Source organism: Amia ocellicauda, chromosome 3, assembly GCF_036373705.1.
Source record: "Amia ocellicauda isolate fAmiCal2 chromosome 3, fAmiCal2.hap1, whole genome shotgun sequence".
In the NCBI taxonomy this organism is placed as follows: Eukaryota; Metazoa; Chordata; class Actinopteri; order Amiiformes; family Amiidae; genus Amia; species Amia ocellicauda.
The window spans coordinates 23,303,781-23,320,531 of record NC_089852.1 but is presented as its reverse complement, the minus strand read 5'-3'; the positions used below and the strand labels follow the sequence as shown (position 1 = coordinate 23,320,531).

The 16,751-nt window shown below is 40.8% G+C and overlaps 2 protein-coding genes across 2 annotated transcripts; both read right to left on the bottom strand.

Moving 5' to 3' along the window:
• cdk21 (cyclin-dependent kinase 21) lies at window positions 1-5,588 on the bottom strand. Its single transcript, XM_066698546.1, has 7 exons — window positions 5,287-5,588; window positions 4,909-5,041; window positions 4,329-4,496; window positions 3,456-3,565; window positions 3,148-3,198; window positions 2,193-2,325; window positions 1-1,739 (listed from the first exon to the last, which is right to left on the bottom strand). The coding sequence occupies exons 1-7, from the start codon at window positions 5,514-5,516 to the stop codon at window positions 1,647-1,649; spliced, it is 918 nt and encodes a 305-aa protein (XP_066554643.1). The 5' UTR covers window positions 5,517-5,588; the 3' UTR covers window positions 1-1,646.
• Window positions 5,589-6,814: 1,226 nt separating this feature from the next.
• Window positions 6,815-15,842, bottom strand: retsat.2 (retinol saturase, tandem duplicate 2). The gene is made up of 11 exons (XM_066698545.1): window positions 15,610-15,842; window positions 15,172-15,354; window positions 11,761-12,002; window positions 10,871-11,072; window positions 10,348-10,545; window positions 9,802-9,921; window positions 9,043-9,181; window positions 8,820-8,929; window positions 8,293-8,459; window positions 7,937-8,096; window positions 6,815-7,717 (listed from the first exon to the last, which is right to left on the bottom strand). The coding sequence occupies exons 1-11, from the start codon at window positions 15,767-15,769 to the stop codon at window positions 7,572-7,574; spliced, it is 1,827 nt and encodes a 608-aa protein (XP_066554642.1). The 5' UTR covers window positions 15,770-15,842; the 3' UTR covers window positions 6,815-7,571.
• Window positions 15,843-16,751: the final 909 nt, after the last annotated feature.

Genomic DNA, 16,751 nt, shown 5'->3' with positions numbered 1-16,751 from the left:
TATACTTTTTATTCAAAGTTAACATAAAAATGCATTATACAATTTAATTTTCTTCCCAAACCAGAACAGAGGAAACAAAACTGTACTCATTCGATGTGTACAATGACGACAATGAAAACAAAAAAAGAAACATCTCATAAATTCATATTTTGTCTTTTGTTCTTCACAACTTCTCCCAGAATGCAACCTCTAGGTCTGAATCATTTTACAGCAGCTTGTATTATTATTATTTCTCCTTTTTATGTTGACTGGAGGTTTAAACACAGAATCCTACATCCTGGGAGAATGATTGCAAAATGTAAATAATGACAAGAACTACATTAAGAACACAGCAACAGTTACATTCATCCTTATATTCAACACAGAATAACAACTCTCCCTGTATCACATCTTATGACAATATGAGAATTTTAAGACGGCTGTCAACTTTGTCCATTTATATTGATAGGAGTTTTAAACAGCAGCGTACAATCGTTCCTTGCCTGTATTTCTGGATGGCTGCTTCTCAAATAAACATTCTGAATGGGAGTGAGTTTTTACATTCAGTCATTACTCCATTATTTCCCCTGAAGAACTGACCAGTTATAGCACAACTCTCACCCACCAAAACTCAACTCAATATGTGAGAAGCTTTAAATGAATAAGGCACCTGGTATTAAGCTGTTCAGAGTTCACAATTACAGCTTTCACAAGTGGGTAAATAGTTTTAATTCCAATAATTCAAATCCAAATGCTCAACTTGAAAGACTTGCAAACCACGAGACAATGCTTCTAAAAGTGATATTAAATACTGCATAAGACCGCAATAAAAACGTAATCGAGTAAAATAAAAACACTGTAACTAGTTTCTCAGTCTTCTGCAGCTATCTGGCCAGTTGTCACTGCAGAGCTGTACAATGACTAATGATGAATAGCAAACATCTGGAGAAGCCCACAGCGCTTCCATAATCCATACTAAACTGTCATCAATCCCCCTGTGTTATTGTTCGCATTGATTTATCTCATCCCAGTCACTGCCCCGCACAAAGCAGATGATAGAACAGTTAGAAACAAATACACATTTCCCAATCGGCACCATTCCTATCAATGTAAAAAATACAAACTTTTTTTGTGCTCTGCTTCAATAAGATCAAAAAGTGTGACTGCTTTAGTCCCCTGCTAAGAAATACATTATCTCACAGTGCAGTATCACTACACACCCCCTACCACATTTCACCACACACATCAGTCAAAAAAAATGCAAGGATCATTACCTGCATCTCAGATTACATTGTTACTTCACACTCCCAGACTGATGCAATTACACAAAGAAATAAAATACCCAAAGGTTTACACCCAAATGTAATGACAGTTGTGATGCATAAGTAATGATATTTACATTTTGGGGGACAGGCATAGGCCTACTATTTCCACAAGACACTTCTTCAGTAACCCTATTACATTTACCACAGAAGCAAACTTTCATAGTCACCTAAAATATTAATTTAATTAGGGAGAAAAGGGACTTTTATATACATATTTTGCCCTTAAAAACCCCTGAGAGTTCTTTACTAAACTCTTGATGGCAAGAGCTATAATGGCTGTGTTGTTTCATCGATAGGCACCATCTCATCGTGGTTTTATGCTTCCCCATTCACCTGTAATCTTCAGACTGTCTCTCTGCAACTTGATGAGAAAAAGGGCTCACGCAAAGCTTCAGAAGCTGAAATTCGCAGTGTTGGGCTGAACAGGAGGCATTTCTAGATACACAAGAAATAAAACAAAAGCGAACGGGCAGTTATTATTCACCTGGCCCTAGACATTGATGGCTGCACATTCAAAGTTGGTAAATACATACAGTATTATAATAAAGGAACTTCCTCTGATCACTCCAATTATTTTTAAAGAGGAAATTACTGTAGCAGGTTTTTCTTGTTTATGCTGAAACACACTGCTGTTGATCTGTGACAGAAGCTTTAATTGAGCTTGTCCTGAAAACACAAGAACACCACAAAAGGTTCTCAATGAGGTCATCTGGTCCATCTTTGCTTGTTTGGATTTGATCCCAGAACTTCATCCTGCCTTTTCTCTAAGGCTTCGTAAAGTCATGGTTAACAAATCAGACAAGCTTTTAGAAGTCAGTGTGTTATTTAGCTCCCTGGCCTTTTTCAAATACAAAGCACTGACACAAACTCCCCCACAGCCAAACTTACAAATAACAGGTCCCTGCCTTGCTCGTCCATGTTCGGAATCAGCTGGTTTGATGGAGATTTGGTTTCCCAAAATGAGGAGTATGGAAGAGGGCTCAGCTCGGGCCATTCTTCCTCCATGGGCAGGCCAATCACCCTGCAGATGAAACACTTTAGTTCCAAGAAATGATGGGGCTTAACCTCACTTCACAACAATAGACGGATCCAGATCCTTGTAATGCCTTTTTTTAACACAATCAAGTGCCAATTAAGAAAGTTTAGGCTCAGCACTTTCATTCAATAATGATTCATGTGATCTTTGCTCAATTGACTGAAATACTGGCTAGTTCAAAGCACTCACACAGAAGGGAAGAGCCAATGCTCCATCAGGGTGCTTGCTCTTTTCTCACAGACAAATTCAATATTTTTCTCAGATTCCTTCCAAACTGCTTTTTAAGATTTCAAGTCAGATCTGCTGTTTGTCTTACTAATTTATTCGAATTTTTCACACTTCAAGAAAGATATCGCTGCTCTAGAGGCAGTTCAGAGGAGAGCAACCAGACTTATTCCAGGTCTGAAGGGAAAGTCCTACTGAGAGACTGAGGGAACTGAACATTTTCACCCTGGAACAGAGGAGACTACGTGGGGACTTGATTCAAGTCTTCAAAATCATTAAAGGCATCAACCACATCAAACCAGAGGAGCTTTTCCAGATCAGCAGGGACACACGCACCCGGGGACACAAATGGAAATTGGGCTTCAAGGCATTCAAGATGGAAAACAGGAGACACTTCTTCACACAGAGAGTTGTCACAATCTGGAACAAACTCCCCAGCGATGTGGTTGAAGCTGAAAATTTGGGAACATTTAAAAATAGACTGGATAGGATCCTTGGTTCACTTATTAATGGACACCAAATGAGCATGATGGGTCAAATGGCCTCCTCTCGTTGTAAACTTCATGTCATTTTAAAACTTACTCGAAGATCTTGTGGAGCTGCTGCATGTCTGTATACCCTTGAAACAATGGCCTGAAAATGAAATGAAAGACACAGGAAATATAAATTACTGGGTGATGACTCAACTCCAGATCGCAGTTTATTTTTTATGTTGTTTCAGTTCTGATTCAACTCCAGGGCACCGTGTCACTGGAAAACCCCTGAAATGCAAATCTACATATCCTTCTTCACTTATAGGTCTGTATTATGTAAAACATAGAACAAATCTTGCACTACAATTAAAAATAATAATTAAGCTCTTCCTGGTATTGTGATGCGTCACTCCTTACCGAAGGAGGAACAGCTCGGCAAAAATACAGCCAGCACTCCACATGTCCACCGAGGGCAGATAGCTGGAGTACAGCAGGACCTCTGGAGCTCTGTACCACAGGGTGACGATCTGCAAAATCACACCAACACAAGTGTGACTGAAGTAATGCATCAATACTGTTCTTTGAGAAGGGGGCTGCCTTCAATATGGTCATGAAGGGCAAGATGCTACAGGTTTTAGAAATCTCTTCAATCTATATCCTGGGAAAAGAGTACAATAGTGACCATCAGTATCAATCCACTGCTGGATGAAGGCCTCCCTACAGCTTCTCTTTTCCATGCCATGTCTCCAAACTGTATGATTTCACCTTCCTATCTTCTATGTGGTCATCTTCTAGGTATTTTTTCATCTCTTTGGATCCTATGTCCATCTTTGACATTTTCTTCTTGCAATGTGTTTCCCCTTATTCACCAAGACCTCCTAATTCAACTGCTACCAATTAAACTTGTTTACAATCTTCTCTACCTGTGAAGTGGTTGACAAGATTGAAAATGTACATTGATTCAAGTTGACTGGAAGGTAACATGGGGTTTCATTGGAAGGTCTTGCCCCTTAATGAATATAGTTAAATACAATCTGGAGAGTACTTTGGAGAGCTTTGAAAAGGTATTTGGTTCCCTACTTTTTTCAATACCACGATCCAATTGGCTGGGTGATGACATTCAGCTGGGTGATGACAGAAATAATTAAATAAAAGTGCATTCCAGACTCTAACAACTAACTCTAACACTCACTAACTGTGATGCTGCCATGAAGTGACAGGTCTGGAATTTTTGCGACCGGAAAATAGATTTAAGTTTTTATGCATCCCAGACTGCGGCTGCAGACTTACGCCTGGTGTGAGAGCCATGTGGAAGCTGTAGAGCCGGGCCAGACCAAAATCAGCAATCTTCACCTGTCCCCTGCAGCTGATCAGCATATTTTCTGGCTTCAGGTCCCGGTGCACCACAGTGTTGGTGTGGAGAAAGTCCAGTCCACTCAGAAGCTGCCGCATCAGGTCCTGGAAAGGGGAGAAGCCTTTATAATCTTTTGGGCTGCATTCTGTAAACTCCAATAGTTTCTAGAATCAAACTCGGTTGCTGCTGGGCCCCAGTGCCCTGTGACTTCCTAGTTCGCAGTTACTAAAATTGGTCTGATTACCTGATTAACTGGATTAATTAATTAAAGTGTTAATATAGACTGCAAAGTATGTTACATGAGATGGCATCTTGAAATAATATTTTAAGCCATCATCTGTGAAACTGCAAAACCAGTTATAACTGGAAAAAAATACTTATTGTAATTCTTATATTATTTAAGTTGTTGATTACTGCAGTTGGACCAAAAAAATAGTTTGGGTATCATTTTAACCTACAATGATAAATATACAATACAATGTGCTGGACTGAGTTTAAATTAATGCTCCTTCTCACCTTGATGGTGTCAATAGGCAGACCAGACTTTGGCACTGCCGACAGATACGTTGATAGGTCCTGGTCAATGTACTCAAACACTAAAGTCAAATCCAGGGCATTATTCCACAGTGTGGCCGAAACATCAAGCAACCTATAGGACAAGCAATTACCATTTCATTCATTCAATGGGTTTAGGATAACTTAATATTATTGATACAAATATTGTACTATTGTTAATATTGAGGATCGTAGCTGAATATACACCAAACATGCATGTTTGTTTTTACATTAATAGAACTTGAATTTGCACCCCAATACAGATTTTGCAAATACTGAAATCAAATTCAGCACATGCACAAAAATGGTGACACAATGTATAACCTGACCTATAAGTACCTGACTATGTTGGGGTGGTTGAAACACTCAATTTTCCTCAGCACGGACACCTCTCTTATCATGGACGCAGGGATCCCAGTGCCCACGTCCCCGATCACGTTGAGTTTCTTGACGGCCACCAGCCTCTGCTGCCCCTTGGTCTCCCTGGCTTTGAACACCGTGCCGTACGCGCCCTGCCCCACTTCCACCAGGACTTCATAATCAGAAGCAACGCGGCCAGCTGACTCCATGCCGGGCTGGTTTAAGGATACTGATGGTATGCAACGGAGCAATGGGGCATTTGCTAGGGCAGGAGAAATATGCAAACCCTAGGGAAGGAAATCACAATTGCACGACACAATACTTCTACATTTTAAAGACGTGCATGTACTGATCTTTTCATTGTGGACTTTGGTTTGGAAATACATTGATTAAAAATCGATTGACGCACAACACAGCACCAAACAGACGGCAGGAGGGCATATTTTACATTAATAAAGTTAATGCAACTCAAATATGGGTGACGTTATGACGTTTTTTCCCCATATTTTTTGGGTTGTTTACCAAACATTCCAATATGTAAGCTATATTTGTAACAAGTTCCTATTATTTATGTTCTAGAATAACATCAGAGATATTAATTAAAAAAAAATCAACAACAAAAACAGCCTCAAATGTTTAATATAAAACGATTTCACAGCAGCAAATGAATGATCAATAACGTGGTTGCATTGTTAGCTATACCATCTTCATACACTTCAAAGGTAATCGGAACAAGAAAATAAAGAGCAAGGCAAGATATATAACGTTTTTATATTATTCGATTGCAAAAGATTAATACAATTATGAGATCAGAAACTCACAGATACCGTTCACCCAACCCCGAGCGATGCAGTTATGCAGATAACTCATTGACTTAACGCGCATGTTCCTGAAAATCACTCTAGTGTTCAAAAACTGCAACCAAAGTCCTCAATGTCCCTCAAAGCGTGTTTACAACGTGATCCACGCATGCATCTCTGTGGGGGTCCCGTTAAAGAGGCCGAAGGATGTTATTTAAGGTGATTATTATTATTATTATTTTAATATATTTAATATATATATAGCCACCTCACTCCCAAGAAGGAATAAAAATCTCCTTTCAATAATAAGCATAATAATTGCAAAGTTTCTTAATTTATAACACTATCCAACTGTTAACTTTTAAAATTAATTTTGTAGTTAAATAGATGATTATTGATAATTGCAAGAATACATTTGTTCAGAATCCAAATACATATACATTTGGAAAGCCTGTTTAAGGGTGGGAGAAAAGGTCACCTTTCATTGCTATTAGAAAATTAAAACAACACATTTAAAAGTCGGACACTCTTAAAAAAACTCTTCAGAAGAGCACAGACTTCTAATTTAGTTAATCATTCTTTCATCAGTTGTACATGTTGTTCCTTCTCACTTGAAAAGATTTATCTTACAGTTTGTTCACATACTTACAGACATCAGGAAGAATGCGTTTTCTGAAGCAGTTAGCTGGGATATAATAAAAATAACGTCTGTTTTAGAAATCCTTTATTGAAGAGTCATCATTCCAGTGGATGTGCAAGCGTACTAAATTTGAGAGTACGAAAGTAAGGCATCTTTTGCATAGTAGTAGTACATTCAGTAAAAAACAAAACTAGTTTGTCAGTTATTTAAATACAGCAGAAGTACTATTATAAGACACTACAGGGAAACAAACACTCTTTTTAATGTATATTTCTACATCACCCATTATAAGGAATATCCAGCACACTTTAATTCTTTAAATTAAAACAGAGCAATCAAATAATTTTGGTAACACATTACAGTAAGAGTGCATAATCCTTACAGTAACATTGACTAGGCAATCCTAAAACCTCAGCACAATATTTGTTTCACATTAGAAGTCTATATACTTTTAAGTACCTTACAAAATACAGTACATGGTTGTATTAAATTGAAAACTGTTTGCAGATAACAGGAATTTGAAATGAGCTCTTCAAGAGTTTTTTCCTTACCCTTGTGTAGTACAGATCAATGTGATAATAGATTTGGTACAATACAGAGAGGCCTGCTGGTTGTATGAAAAACAGCAGCCTTGACAGAGACCAGATACACGTGAAGCCCCCCCAGGCACAACAACAATGTATGCTCAAGCCTTACTAGGCCCGATTTAGATGCTCGTAGAGAGAGCCTACATTCACACCAAAGGGTTGGACAATTGGACAGTTAAGTTTGATGGTGCTTGTTTTCTTAAGAGCTGTACACCCAAGGGGCAATCGTGCTGCTTCCTATTGGTCCTTCTTGTGGTCGTCCCTCTGCCGCGCCTTGGCCATGTTAATGACGTCCAAGTGTAAGTTACGCTTGAGGATGGCCGAACCGCAGGTGAGAGCTCCAGCCAGGGCCCCGGCAAAACCGCACACAAACACATCCTGCCCTGTGAGAGAGGCAGCCCAAGAAAACTGCGTTAACATCATACTTCCTTACCACACCAATCCAACAATACATATGGATGTCCGGGAGCCTGCAGGAGACTTGGAAGGGTTTTGCTTCTGTGCCAAACATTTAGAAACAATGACTGCAGATTCATCACACACTGTCCCTAAACACTGGACTGTCCATTCAGTGCAGACCAAACGTTTGTGGAGAGACTCACCGGTCAAGAAGAGGTTTTTGATGGGCGTCTCGGGTCGGATGTCAACACTGAGCACTGGGTTGAAGCGGGCCAAGCCATGATCGCAGCCGTAGATCTCGCCCCGGGGAGCCGCGATGTAGTACTGATGTGTAACGGGAGTCCCAGCATCTACAAACTCAATCTACAGGGAGCAATCAGAGCACAGTGTGCTGTTTCAATGCACAAAAACTTAAAAAACAGCATGTGAGCTACCACCTATTCCCTGACACTTAGGTAGTGAGGTAGTAGGAGTCTATCGAAATATATTGAAGCAATAATCTTAATAGTGATGACTGTAATAATGACAATCACTGCAGGCGGAGTTTTAGAGTCATCACCTTGTCTTTGATCTGTGGAAAGATCTCCACAACGACCTCCAAAATTGACTTGATAAATGACTCTTTGAGTTCCTTGTAGTCTTCTCCCCTTTTGGAGACTTTTCCATCCTTCCATTCTTCAAACCACTTGTAGTTGGCAAAGCTTACAAGGGTAAGGGTGGATTTGCCTAAGGTAGAGAACAGGGAGAGCTTCAGTAAATGTAAAAGGATATTCACCTACATCAGTTGGTGTGGTTTTGTTTGAAAGTGGGGGGGGGGATATATATGCATGATGGAATATTCTTTTGGAAATCTATGGATTAGGATATTCATTTTTTAGACATTTGTAGTAACAGTATCTCAAAATAATTGATTGCACCTTTAAAGTAAACCAAACAGTCTAAACACAGGGAACAATTCTTCTATTTATTTAAATGCTTGTCCTTGGACTACCACCTCATTCCACACTGTTATGCAAAAGACCTGGCTTAAAAACAAAATAAACACAAATGACAAGCATTAACAAACAAAGGCAAAATGTTCTCTACCTGGATTTCTTTCTTCCCAGGTGGGATCTTTGGCTGAAGGGGATGCGACAAAAAGCAGGGGCACATTTTTAGCAGCTTCCTCTCTTGGGGCATTCATATAGTTTTCCACCCTGGAAAATAAGTTTATAATAGGAGGGAGGGGAAGAGAGAAGAAATTCTAAAAAAGATGTCCTACAGATCAGATGAAATTAATAAATGAATGATTGAAGACAAATTAACTCACAACTCATCAAGGTTATTTTCTGGAAAGATCCAGTAGTTGTCAGCTCTCAGGCCCAGCTCTTCCTTGGTTCCATTCAGACCCAAGAAGATACTCAGACCTCCCTCACCGTGCTGGACCATGCTGAGCTGGGACTGGATAGCTGCCAGAGAAAGCAAGCGTTAACCTGCTACATACACAGGGTAAGGCAAATATACTGACACTGGGATGAGAACAGAGCCGCCCCATTATTTTTTTTAACATTGTACAGCCTGCTGGCTCTTCTCAACATGTCTCCAAACTGTTTACCTGCATGTGATGATTCAATATTGATATTATGTGACACTTTTGCATTCATGTAGGTTTCAATGCATGACTAATTAACACAAACTGGCAAGGTGGTGGTTGTGGCAGCATCACTGTAAAATGTCCATTTTAATCACAGAGCGAAGTCTTGTCATAGTTATAGGAAAGACTCCATGGGATTTGAACGACGGACACTGGAGAGCACAACTTTGACATCAGGAGCCAAACCATGCAAGATAGGTCAACACCACTTTATCAAACAAAGTATGCCAGGAAAGCCAAATACATTTGTGGCACAACCAGCAAGAAATAAATCACACATGAACCTCCTGCTAAGGGTCAGACAGCATTAAATCAAATCTCCATCTACAAGTCAAATCTATAAACAAAAAAGTAATGTCTGCAGGTATAAACTGATACAACTAAGATCCACCTTCTTCCTAATTCTTGAAATCTCAGCCTGGAAGGTTGCCGTACCTGGGAGGGTTTGAACTTCTTGAGGTAGAAGTTGCTGGTAGGTATTGAAGAGTCCTGCGTTGGAGATCACGATGGGTGCATAGACATTAATTTCCTCTTGGCCTTTCATCACACTGACACCTGCCAACGAGAACAGAAAACAACTTTTCACCGACTCTTCCACACTAACAGCAAACCTACTGCAAATGCTAGATGCACTCATCCCCAGCACTTTGACCTGGTGTCCATAGAGAGTGTTTCAGAAATCAAAACTGTAATTTGCTATGCTCGATCTAAAGAAGCCATCCCATTAATAATGCCTTTTACAACACAGATGTGCTTTAGGGTGTTAAAACACTGAACAGGGTAAGTGACAAAGGGTTATCTATGAAGCATTTTCCACCACACAAACTTACCATTGTCCTGATGGTACAAATTCTTCTTGAACACTTGGATTAGCATTGTGTTTTTTGTGACACTTAACTTCACTGTGTGGTGTTCCTCAGTATTGGGGGTAAACATTTGATGGAATATGTCTCCTCAGTGTTTCTGAACAGGTTGCTTTACCGTAGGCTTGCTTGGCATCGTTTATCAGAATGCGCTGGACTGGAGCACGAACCAAAACAGCGCCCCCCGCTTCCTCAATGATGGGGATCATGTGGTAGGCGATCTCGCTGGCGCCCCCTTTAGGATACCATGCGCCCTCCAAATAGTGACACACCAGCAAGCTGTGCATCGAAAAACTGGCTTCTTTTGGAATGTTTCCTGCAAGAACAATAATTCAATAGTGAAGTTTGTGATTTCGATCCAGCAAACAATTAGAAAGATTACAAAGATGGATTAGGATGAAGAGCTGAGGGAACTGCCATTTGGAGGACCCATAAATAGTCATGCTTTGGTAGGTAATTGTTCTGACCTCAACTCTTAATTAAGCATCACCTCTATGTGGTGAGCAGTTGGGGAAATAGGGAAAAGGACACAACCTATGGGACTGCGGCCATCCAGTACCAGGAATGCCCACCACTGCATTAATATGCTTGGCGCTGCCCTATATTCAATAGTTGCTTTGCATTTGTGTGTGGAACCTTACCATAGGTACCAAAGATGTAACTGAACACAGCTCGGAGGTCCTCGTTGCTGGTCAGTTTATTGACCACTTCGGTCACGCTCCTGGGTGCCATTTTAAAGAATGGAGAGAGCCAATTCACCAGGCCAGAGTAGACGAGAAACTTGGCCAATCGTGGATGGATCATTTTCAGGACAGCCATAAACCAGACACCTTTTCCAACTTTCTGCAAGACACAAATCCAACCCCTGATATATCTGGTTCTTCATCAACTCAAAAGCATGCATTTCATATCTTTCGAGCTCCTGATATCTCACTGGGACAACACAGCTTTTGTTTTTTCACTTGATATCCTAAACAAATCCTATGTTGTCCTTTATTACTGTGGTAACACCACCATAACAAATGTAAAAGAACACTGTTTAACATCTGTTAAATATTACAAGGAAGTAGTTGAAATATTTTGGCTTAAGTTACTAATATTACCAGAAAATCGATGTTGATGTTGGCAACTCTGAATGCTCTGTGAAGAACACAATAACCTTAGTGCTAGGGTCTACAGCCATGGACCTACAGCTAGAGTCACCCGTATTATATAGGTATGTCAAAATGATCAATACCTGGATAAACATGTTCACTAAAATATAAAGTACTGGAGAGATTAACAGGAGACAATGAGATAAGGAACCATCTCCTTAAAATTAAATTAAGTCTGCAATTATCTGTACCTCTGCCTCACTTTATTTATAACTTTTGTCCTGTCCAGTATTGCTGTACTGTATAGTGCAGTGTATTATTATTATTATTAAATAATACCCACTGTAAACTACACCACTTTCATTTCATGACTTAACTGTTTGTGTGGACGACAAAGTAACGTAATATTCATAGTATTATTATAGTTCATAATTTACCTTTACAAGCTGGAGGAACTTATCGATGGCTTCTTCCTCCCCTGGGAAAAACTTCTTCAGCTCCTCAGGGAACCTCTTCTTCCCACTGTAGATGGGATAGACCCGTCTCTTCCCAGGCAGGCCCAGAACCACTTTATCGAAAGGGTTGTCCAGACTGGCCCACTGCAGCTGCCCATTTGTCAGCTGGTCAATCATGCAGCGGAAAGGCCTGTGCTCCAGTAGTTCTCCGATGTAGTGTATCCCTGCAGGGGTGCAGTTGGCCAGGATGAAACACAGAGGTACTGTGAGCAATGCTAACATTCTCCTAATTGTAAAGAACAAAAACTAAAACTAAAAAAAAGTAAACATCTGTAGTGGATTTAGCAAACTATCAATTTTAACCCCAATTCTCAACTCTCAAACTTTGGCGAAGTAGTACACATTTATGGAATCTACTTCCAGTTAGACAAGAAATGTTCTGATTACATTTAGCATTTAAAACACCTTTGTATATGATCTGGACACATTAAAACATATATATACATTATACATATATATATATTTATATATAAATATACAGTGAGGGAAAAAAGTATTTGATACCCTGCTGATTTTGTACGTTTGCCCAATGACAAAGAAATGATCAGTCTATAATTTTAATGGTAGGTGTTTTTTAACAGTGAGAGACAGAATAACAACAAAAAAATCCAGAAAAACTTATTTCAAAAAAGTTATAAATTGATTTGCATGTTAATGAGGGAAATAAGTATTTGATCCCCTATCAATCAGCAAGATTTCTGGCTCCCAGGTGTCTTTTTTACAGGTAGTGAGCTGAGATTAGGAGCACTCTCTTAAAGGGAGTGCTCCTAATCTCAGCTCGTTACCTGTATAAAAGACACCTGTCCACAGAAGCAATCAATCAATCAGATTCCAAACTCTCCACCATGGCCAAGACCAAAGAGCTGTCCAAGGATGTCAGGGACAAGATTGTAGACCTACACAAGGCTGGAATGGGCTACAAGACCATCGCCAAGCAGCTTGGTGAGAAGGTGACAACAGTTGGTGCGATTATTCGCAAATGGAAGAAACACAAAATAACTGTCAGTCTCCCTCGGTCTGGGGCTCCATGCAAGATCTCACCTCATGGAGATTCAATGATCATGAGAACGGTGAGGAATCAGCCGAGAACTACACGGGAGGATCTTGTTAATGATCTCAAGGCAGCTGGGACCATAGTCACCAAGAAAACAATTGGTAACACACTACGCCGTGAAGGACTGAAATCCGGCAGCGCCCGCAAGGCCACCTGCTCAAGAAAGCACATGTACAGGCCTGTCTGAAGTTTGCCAATGAACATCTGAATGATTCAGAGGAGAACTGGGTGAAAGTGTTGTGGTCAGATGAGACCAAAATCAAGCTCTTTGGCATCAACTCAACTCGCTGTGTTTGGAGGAGGAGGAATGACCCCAAGAACACCATCCCCACCGTCAAACATGGAGGTGGAAACATTATGCTTTGGGGGTGTTTTTCTGCTAAGGGGACAGGACAACTGTACCGCATCAAAGGGATGATGGACGGGGCCATGTACCGTCAAATCTTGGGTGAGAACCTCCTTCCCTCAGCCAGGGCATTGAAAATGGGTCGTGGATGGGTATTCCAGCATGACCATGACCCAAAACACTCAGCCAAGGCAACAAAGGAGTGGCTCAAGAAGAAGCACATTAAGGTCCTGGAGTGGCCTAGCCAGTCTCCAGACCTTAATCCCATAGAAAATCTGTGGAGGGAGCTGAAGGTTTGAGTTGCCAAACGTCAGCCTCGAAACCTTAATGACTTGGAGAGGATCTGCAAAGAGGAGGACAAAATCCCTCCTGAGATGTGTGCAAACCTGGTGGCCGACTACAAGAAACGTCAGACCTCTGTGATTGCCAACAAGGGTTTGAAGGGGTCAAATACTTATTTCCCTCATTAACATACACTCACCTAAAGGATTATTAGGAACACCATACTAATACTGTGTTTGACCCCCTTTCGCCTTCAGAACTGCCTTAATTCTACGTGGCATTGATTCAACAAGGTGCTGAAAGCATTCTTTAGAAATGTTGGCCCATATTGATAGGATAGCATCTTGCAGTTGATGGAGATTTGTGGGATGCACATCCAGGGCACGAAGCTCCTGTTCCACCACATCCCAAAGATGCTCTATTGGGTTGAGATCTGGTGACTGTGGGGGCCAATTTAGTACAGTGAACTCATTGTCATGTTCAAGAAACCAATTTGAAATGATTCGACCTTTGTGACATGGTGCATTATCCTGCTGGAAGTAGCCATCAGAGGATGGGTACATGGTGGTCATAAAGGGATGGACATGGTCAGAAACAATGCTCAGGTAGGCCGTGGCATTTAAACGATGCCCAATTGGCACTAAGGGGCCTAAAGTGTGCCAAGAAAACATCCCCCACACCATTACACCACCACCAGCAGCCTGCACAGTGGTAACAAGGCATGATGGATCCATGTTCTCATTCTGTTTACGCCAAATTCTGACTCTACCATCTGAATGTCTCAACAGAAATCGAGACTCATCAGACCAGGCAACATTTTTCCAGTCTTCAACTGTCCAATTTTGGTGAGTTTGTGCAAATTGTAGCCTCTTTTTCCTATTTTTTTTCCTATATCTTCTGCTGTTGTAGCCCATCCGCCTCAAGGTTGTACGTGTTGTGGCTTCACAAATGCTTTGCTGCATACCTCGGTTGTAACGAGTGGTTATTTCAGTCAAAGTTGCTCTTCTGTCAGCTTGAATCAGTCGGCCCATTCTCCTCTGACCTCTAGCATCAACAAGGCATTTTCGCCCACAGGACTGCCGCATACTGGATGTTTTTCCCTTTTCACACCATTCTTTGTAAACCCTAGAAATGGTTGTGCGTGAAAATCCCAGGTACTGAGCAGATTGTGAAATACTCAGACCGGCCCGTCTGGCACCAACAACCATGCCACGCTCAAAATTGCTTAAATCACCTTTCTTTCCCATTCAGACATTCAGTTTGGAGTTCAGGAGATTGTCTTTACCAGGACCACACCCCTAAATGCATTGAAGCAACTGCCATGTGATTGGTTGATTAGATAATTGCATTAATGAGAAATTGAACAGGTGTTCCTAATAATCCTTTAGGTGAGTGTACAAATCAATTTATAACTTTTTTGAAATGTGTTTTTCTGGATTTTTTGTTGTTATTCTGTCTCTCACTGTTAAAATACACCTACCATTAAAATTATAGACTGATCATTTCTTTGTCAGTGGGCAAACGTACAAAATCAGCAGGGGATCAAATACTTTTTTCCCTCACTGTATATATAAAATCTGGTTTCACTTGTTATTAATCAAGTACGCATCGACACTGAAACAGCCCTACACCCCCTTGTCTGCATCCTTACCGACATCAAATTCAAATCCCTTTTCGGTGAAGGTGTGGCAGCAGCCTCCGGCGCGGTCGTGTTGCTCCAGGACCAGCACCTTCTTGCCAACCTTTGCCAGCATCACCGCCACCCCCAGCCCCCCGATCCCGCTGCCCACCACGATGGCATCGAGGTGCTCCGGTACCCTGCTGGCCAGGAAGCCTGTTGACACCGCAAACAGGGTTCATCAATCACCAACACACCTCTCCTGGGATAAAAGTCAAAACTCAAGAATATTAATGCTAGTAGGCAAACGTAGTCAAAAAATCCGTGACTTCCAATCTCATTTATATGACTCCCATAATAAAGCCAAGTTCCTGGTTATTTGACACAGTTTAATGCTCCCCATAAGGAAGTTGGGAAAGCAACAGTACAGCTAGCACTGGACTCATGGTGCCTATGTGCTCATGGTCTCACCCTGCTTCAGGACTTTGTTTTTCTCCTGCTTGTTCGTCACCAGGGGTCTCGGAGGTTCCCGCGTATCAGCAGCAAACGGGTTGGGTCCGGCTCTGCCACAGACATATTTGTACAATAACACTATGAAAGCTAAAATCCCAAACGCTGCTGCAAACCACATTATTGCTGGCGATAAGTCTGGCTGTGAAGCGACACCCCTGCCACAGATCGCGATTCCGATCTCTGTTCTTCCTGGTCTCTCCTGATTGGCTTATACCAGCGGCAGCGCAACCTACTCCAGCGAGCTACGTAAAATGCGCAAAATGACAGCACACGCACTGGACCTGTACTCTCCTTTCGTAATTGCGGCTAGACTTGACAATGCACTTTACTCTGCACGATCGACAGAGATTTAACCTACAGTTCATAAATAACAATTTCTCCAAAGTACAGTACAGTATGTCTATTTTTGAAAGCATTGTTACTTTACAGCATTTTTTTCACAGCTGCCTACAATTGTTGCTCAATACTGTATTAGTCTATGTCATTGTGAGCAACTTGGCACGGTTATTTCACAAAATGAAACGCATTTAATTATGTTTGCCTTTATTATTTTATTGAGTATAGTCATTATTTATACGAGTTAAGGGTGGTGTCTATCGCAGTATTAATATATCCATATGTTTGCATAGTCTACTGTAGTAATAAGTCAGTGCAGTTATAAACTCACAGGTATAGTAACAGCAAGGCGAATCAGTGTAAAATGTCAGGTTTTACAGTGGTTACAATAACTATAAATAATTACAAATAAGAAAATATATGTATCCCTAATCATTATTTTAGTATAGGCTACATGATCAGTACCACGTTGAAGGAAAAACGTATTCGTTTGTATTTATTAACGTATGTATTTACAGTATTGTATTACTAGGTTCCGAATTAGCTCATCATAATCACATCTCTTCTCATCCCTTATTTACCTCCGTATTTAATTGTGGCTAGTGACCTCAAGCAAGTAAGAATAGATATGCACATGCAACACTGGATTAATCGCGGATTAATAGTCTGCATACTTAATTAATTCATAAACATAATGGATCCAGCAGTGTTAACGGCGTCTGTTACAATTTGGGAATGCAAACCCAACATCAATTGTGTTTGCG

Coding starts and splice junctions, on each gene's coding strand:
- cdk21 (XM_066698546.1), bottom strand. CDS start 5,516: ATGGAGTCAGCTGGCCGCGTTGCTTCTGATTATGAAGTCCTGGTGGAA. Junction 5,042..5,286: donor AACCACCCCAACATAGTCAG/GTACTTATAGGT, acceptor CTTGTCCTATAG/GTTGCTTGATGTTTCGGCCA. Junction 2,326..3,147: donor CAGCTCCACAAGATCTTCGA/GTAAGTTTTAAA, acceptor TTTCATCTGCAG/GGTGATTGGCCTGCCCATGG.
- retsat.2 (XM_066698545.1), bottom strand. CDS start 15,769: ATGTGGTTTGCAGCAGCGTTTGGGATTTTAGCTTTCATAGTGTTATTG. Junction 15,355..15,609: donor AAACAAAGTCCTGAAGCAGG/GTGAGACCATGA, acceptor CGGTGTCAACAG/GCTTCCTGGCCAGCAGGGTA. Junction 8,097..8,292: donor TTCCACAGATCAAAGACAAG/GTGATGACTCTA, acceptor TGCTCCCTGTAG/ATTGAGTTTGTAGATGCTGG.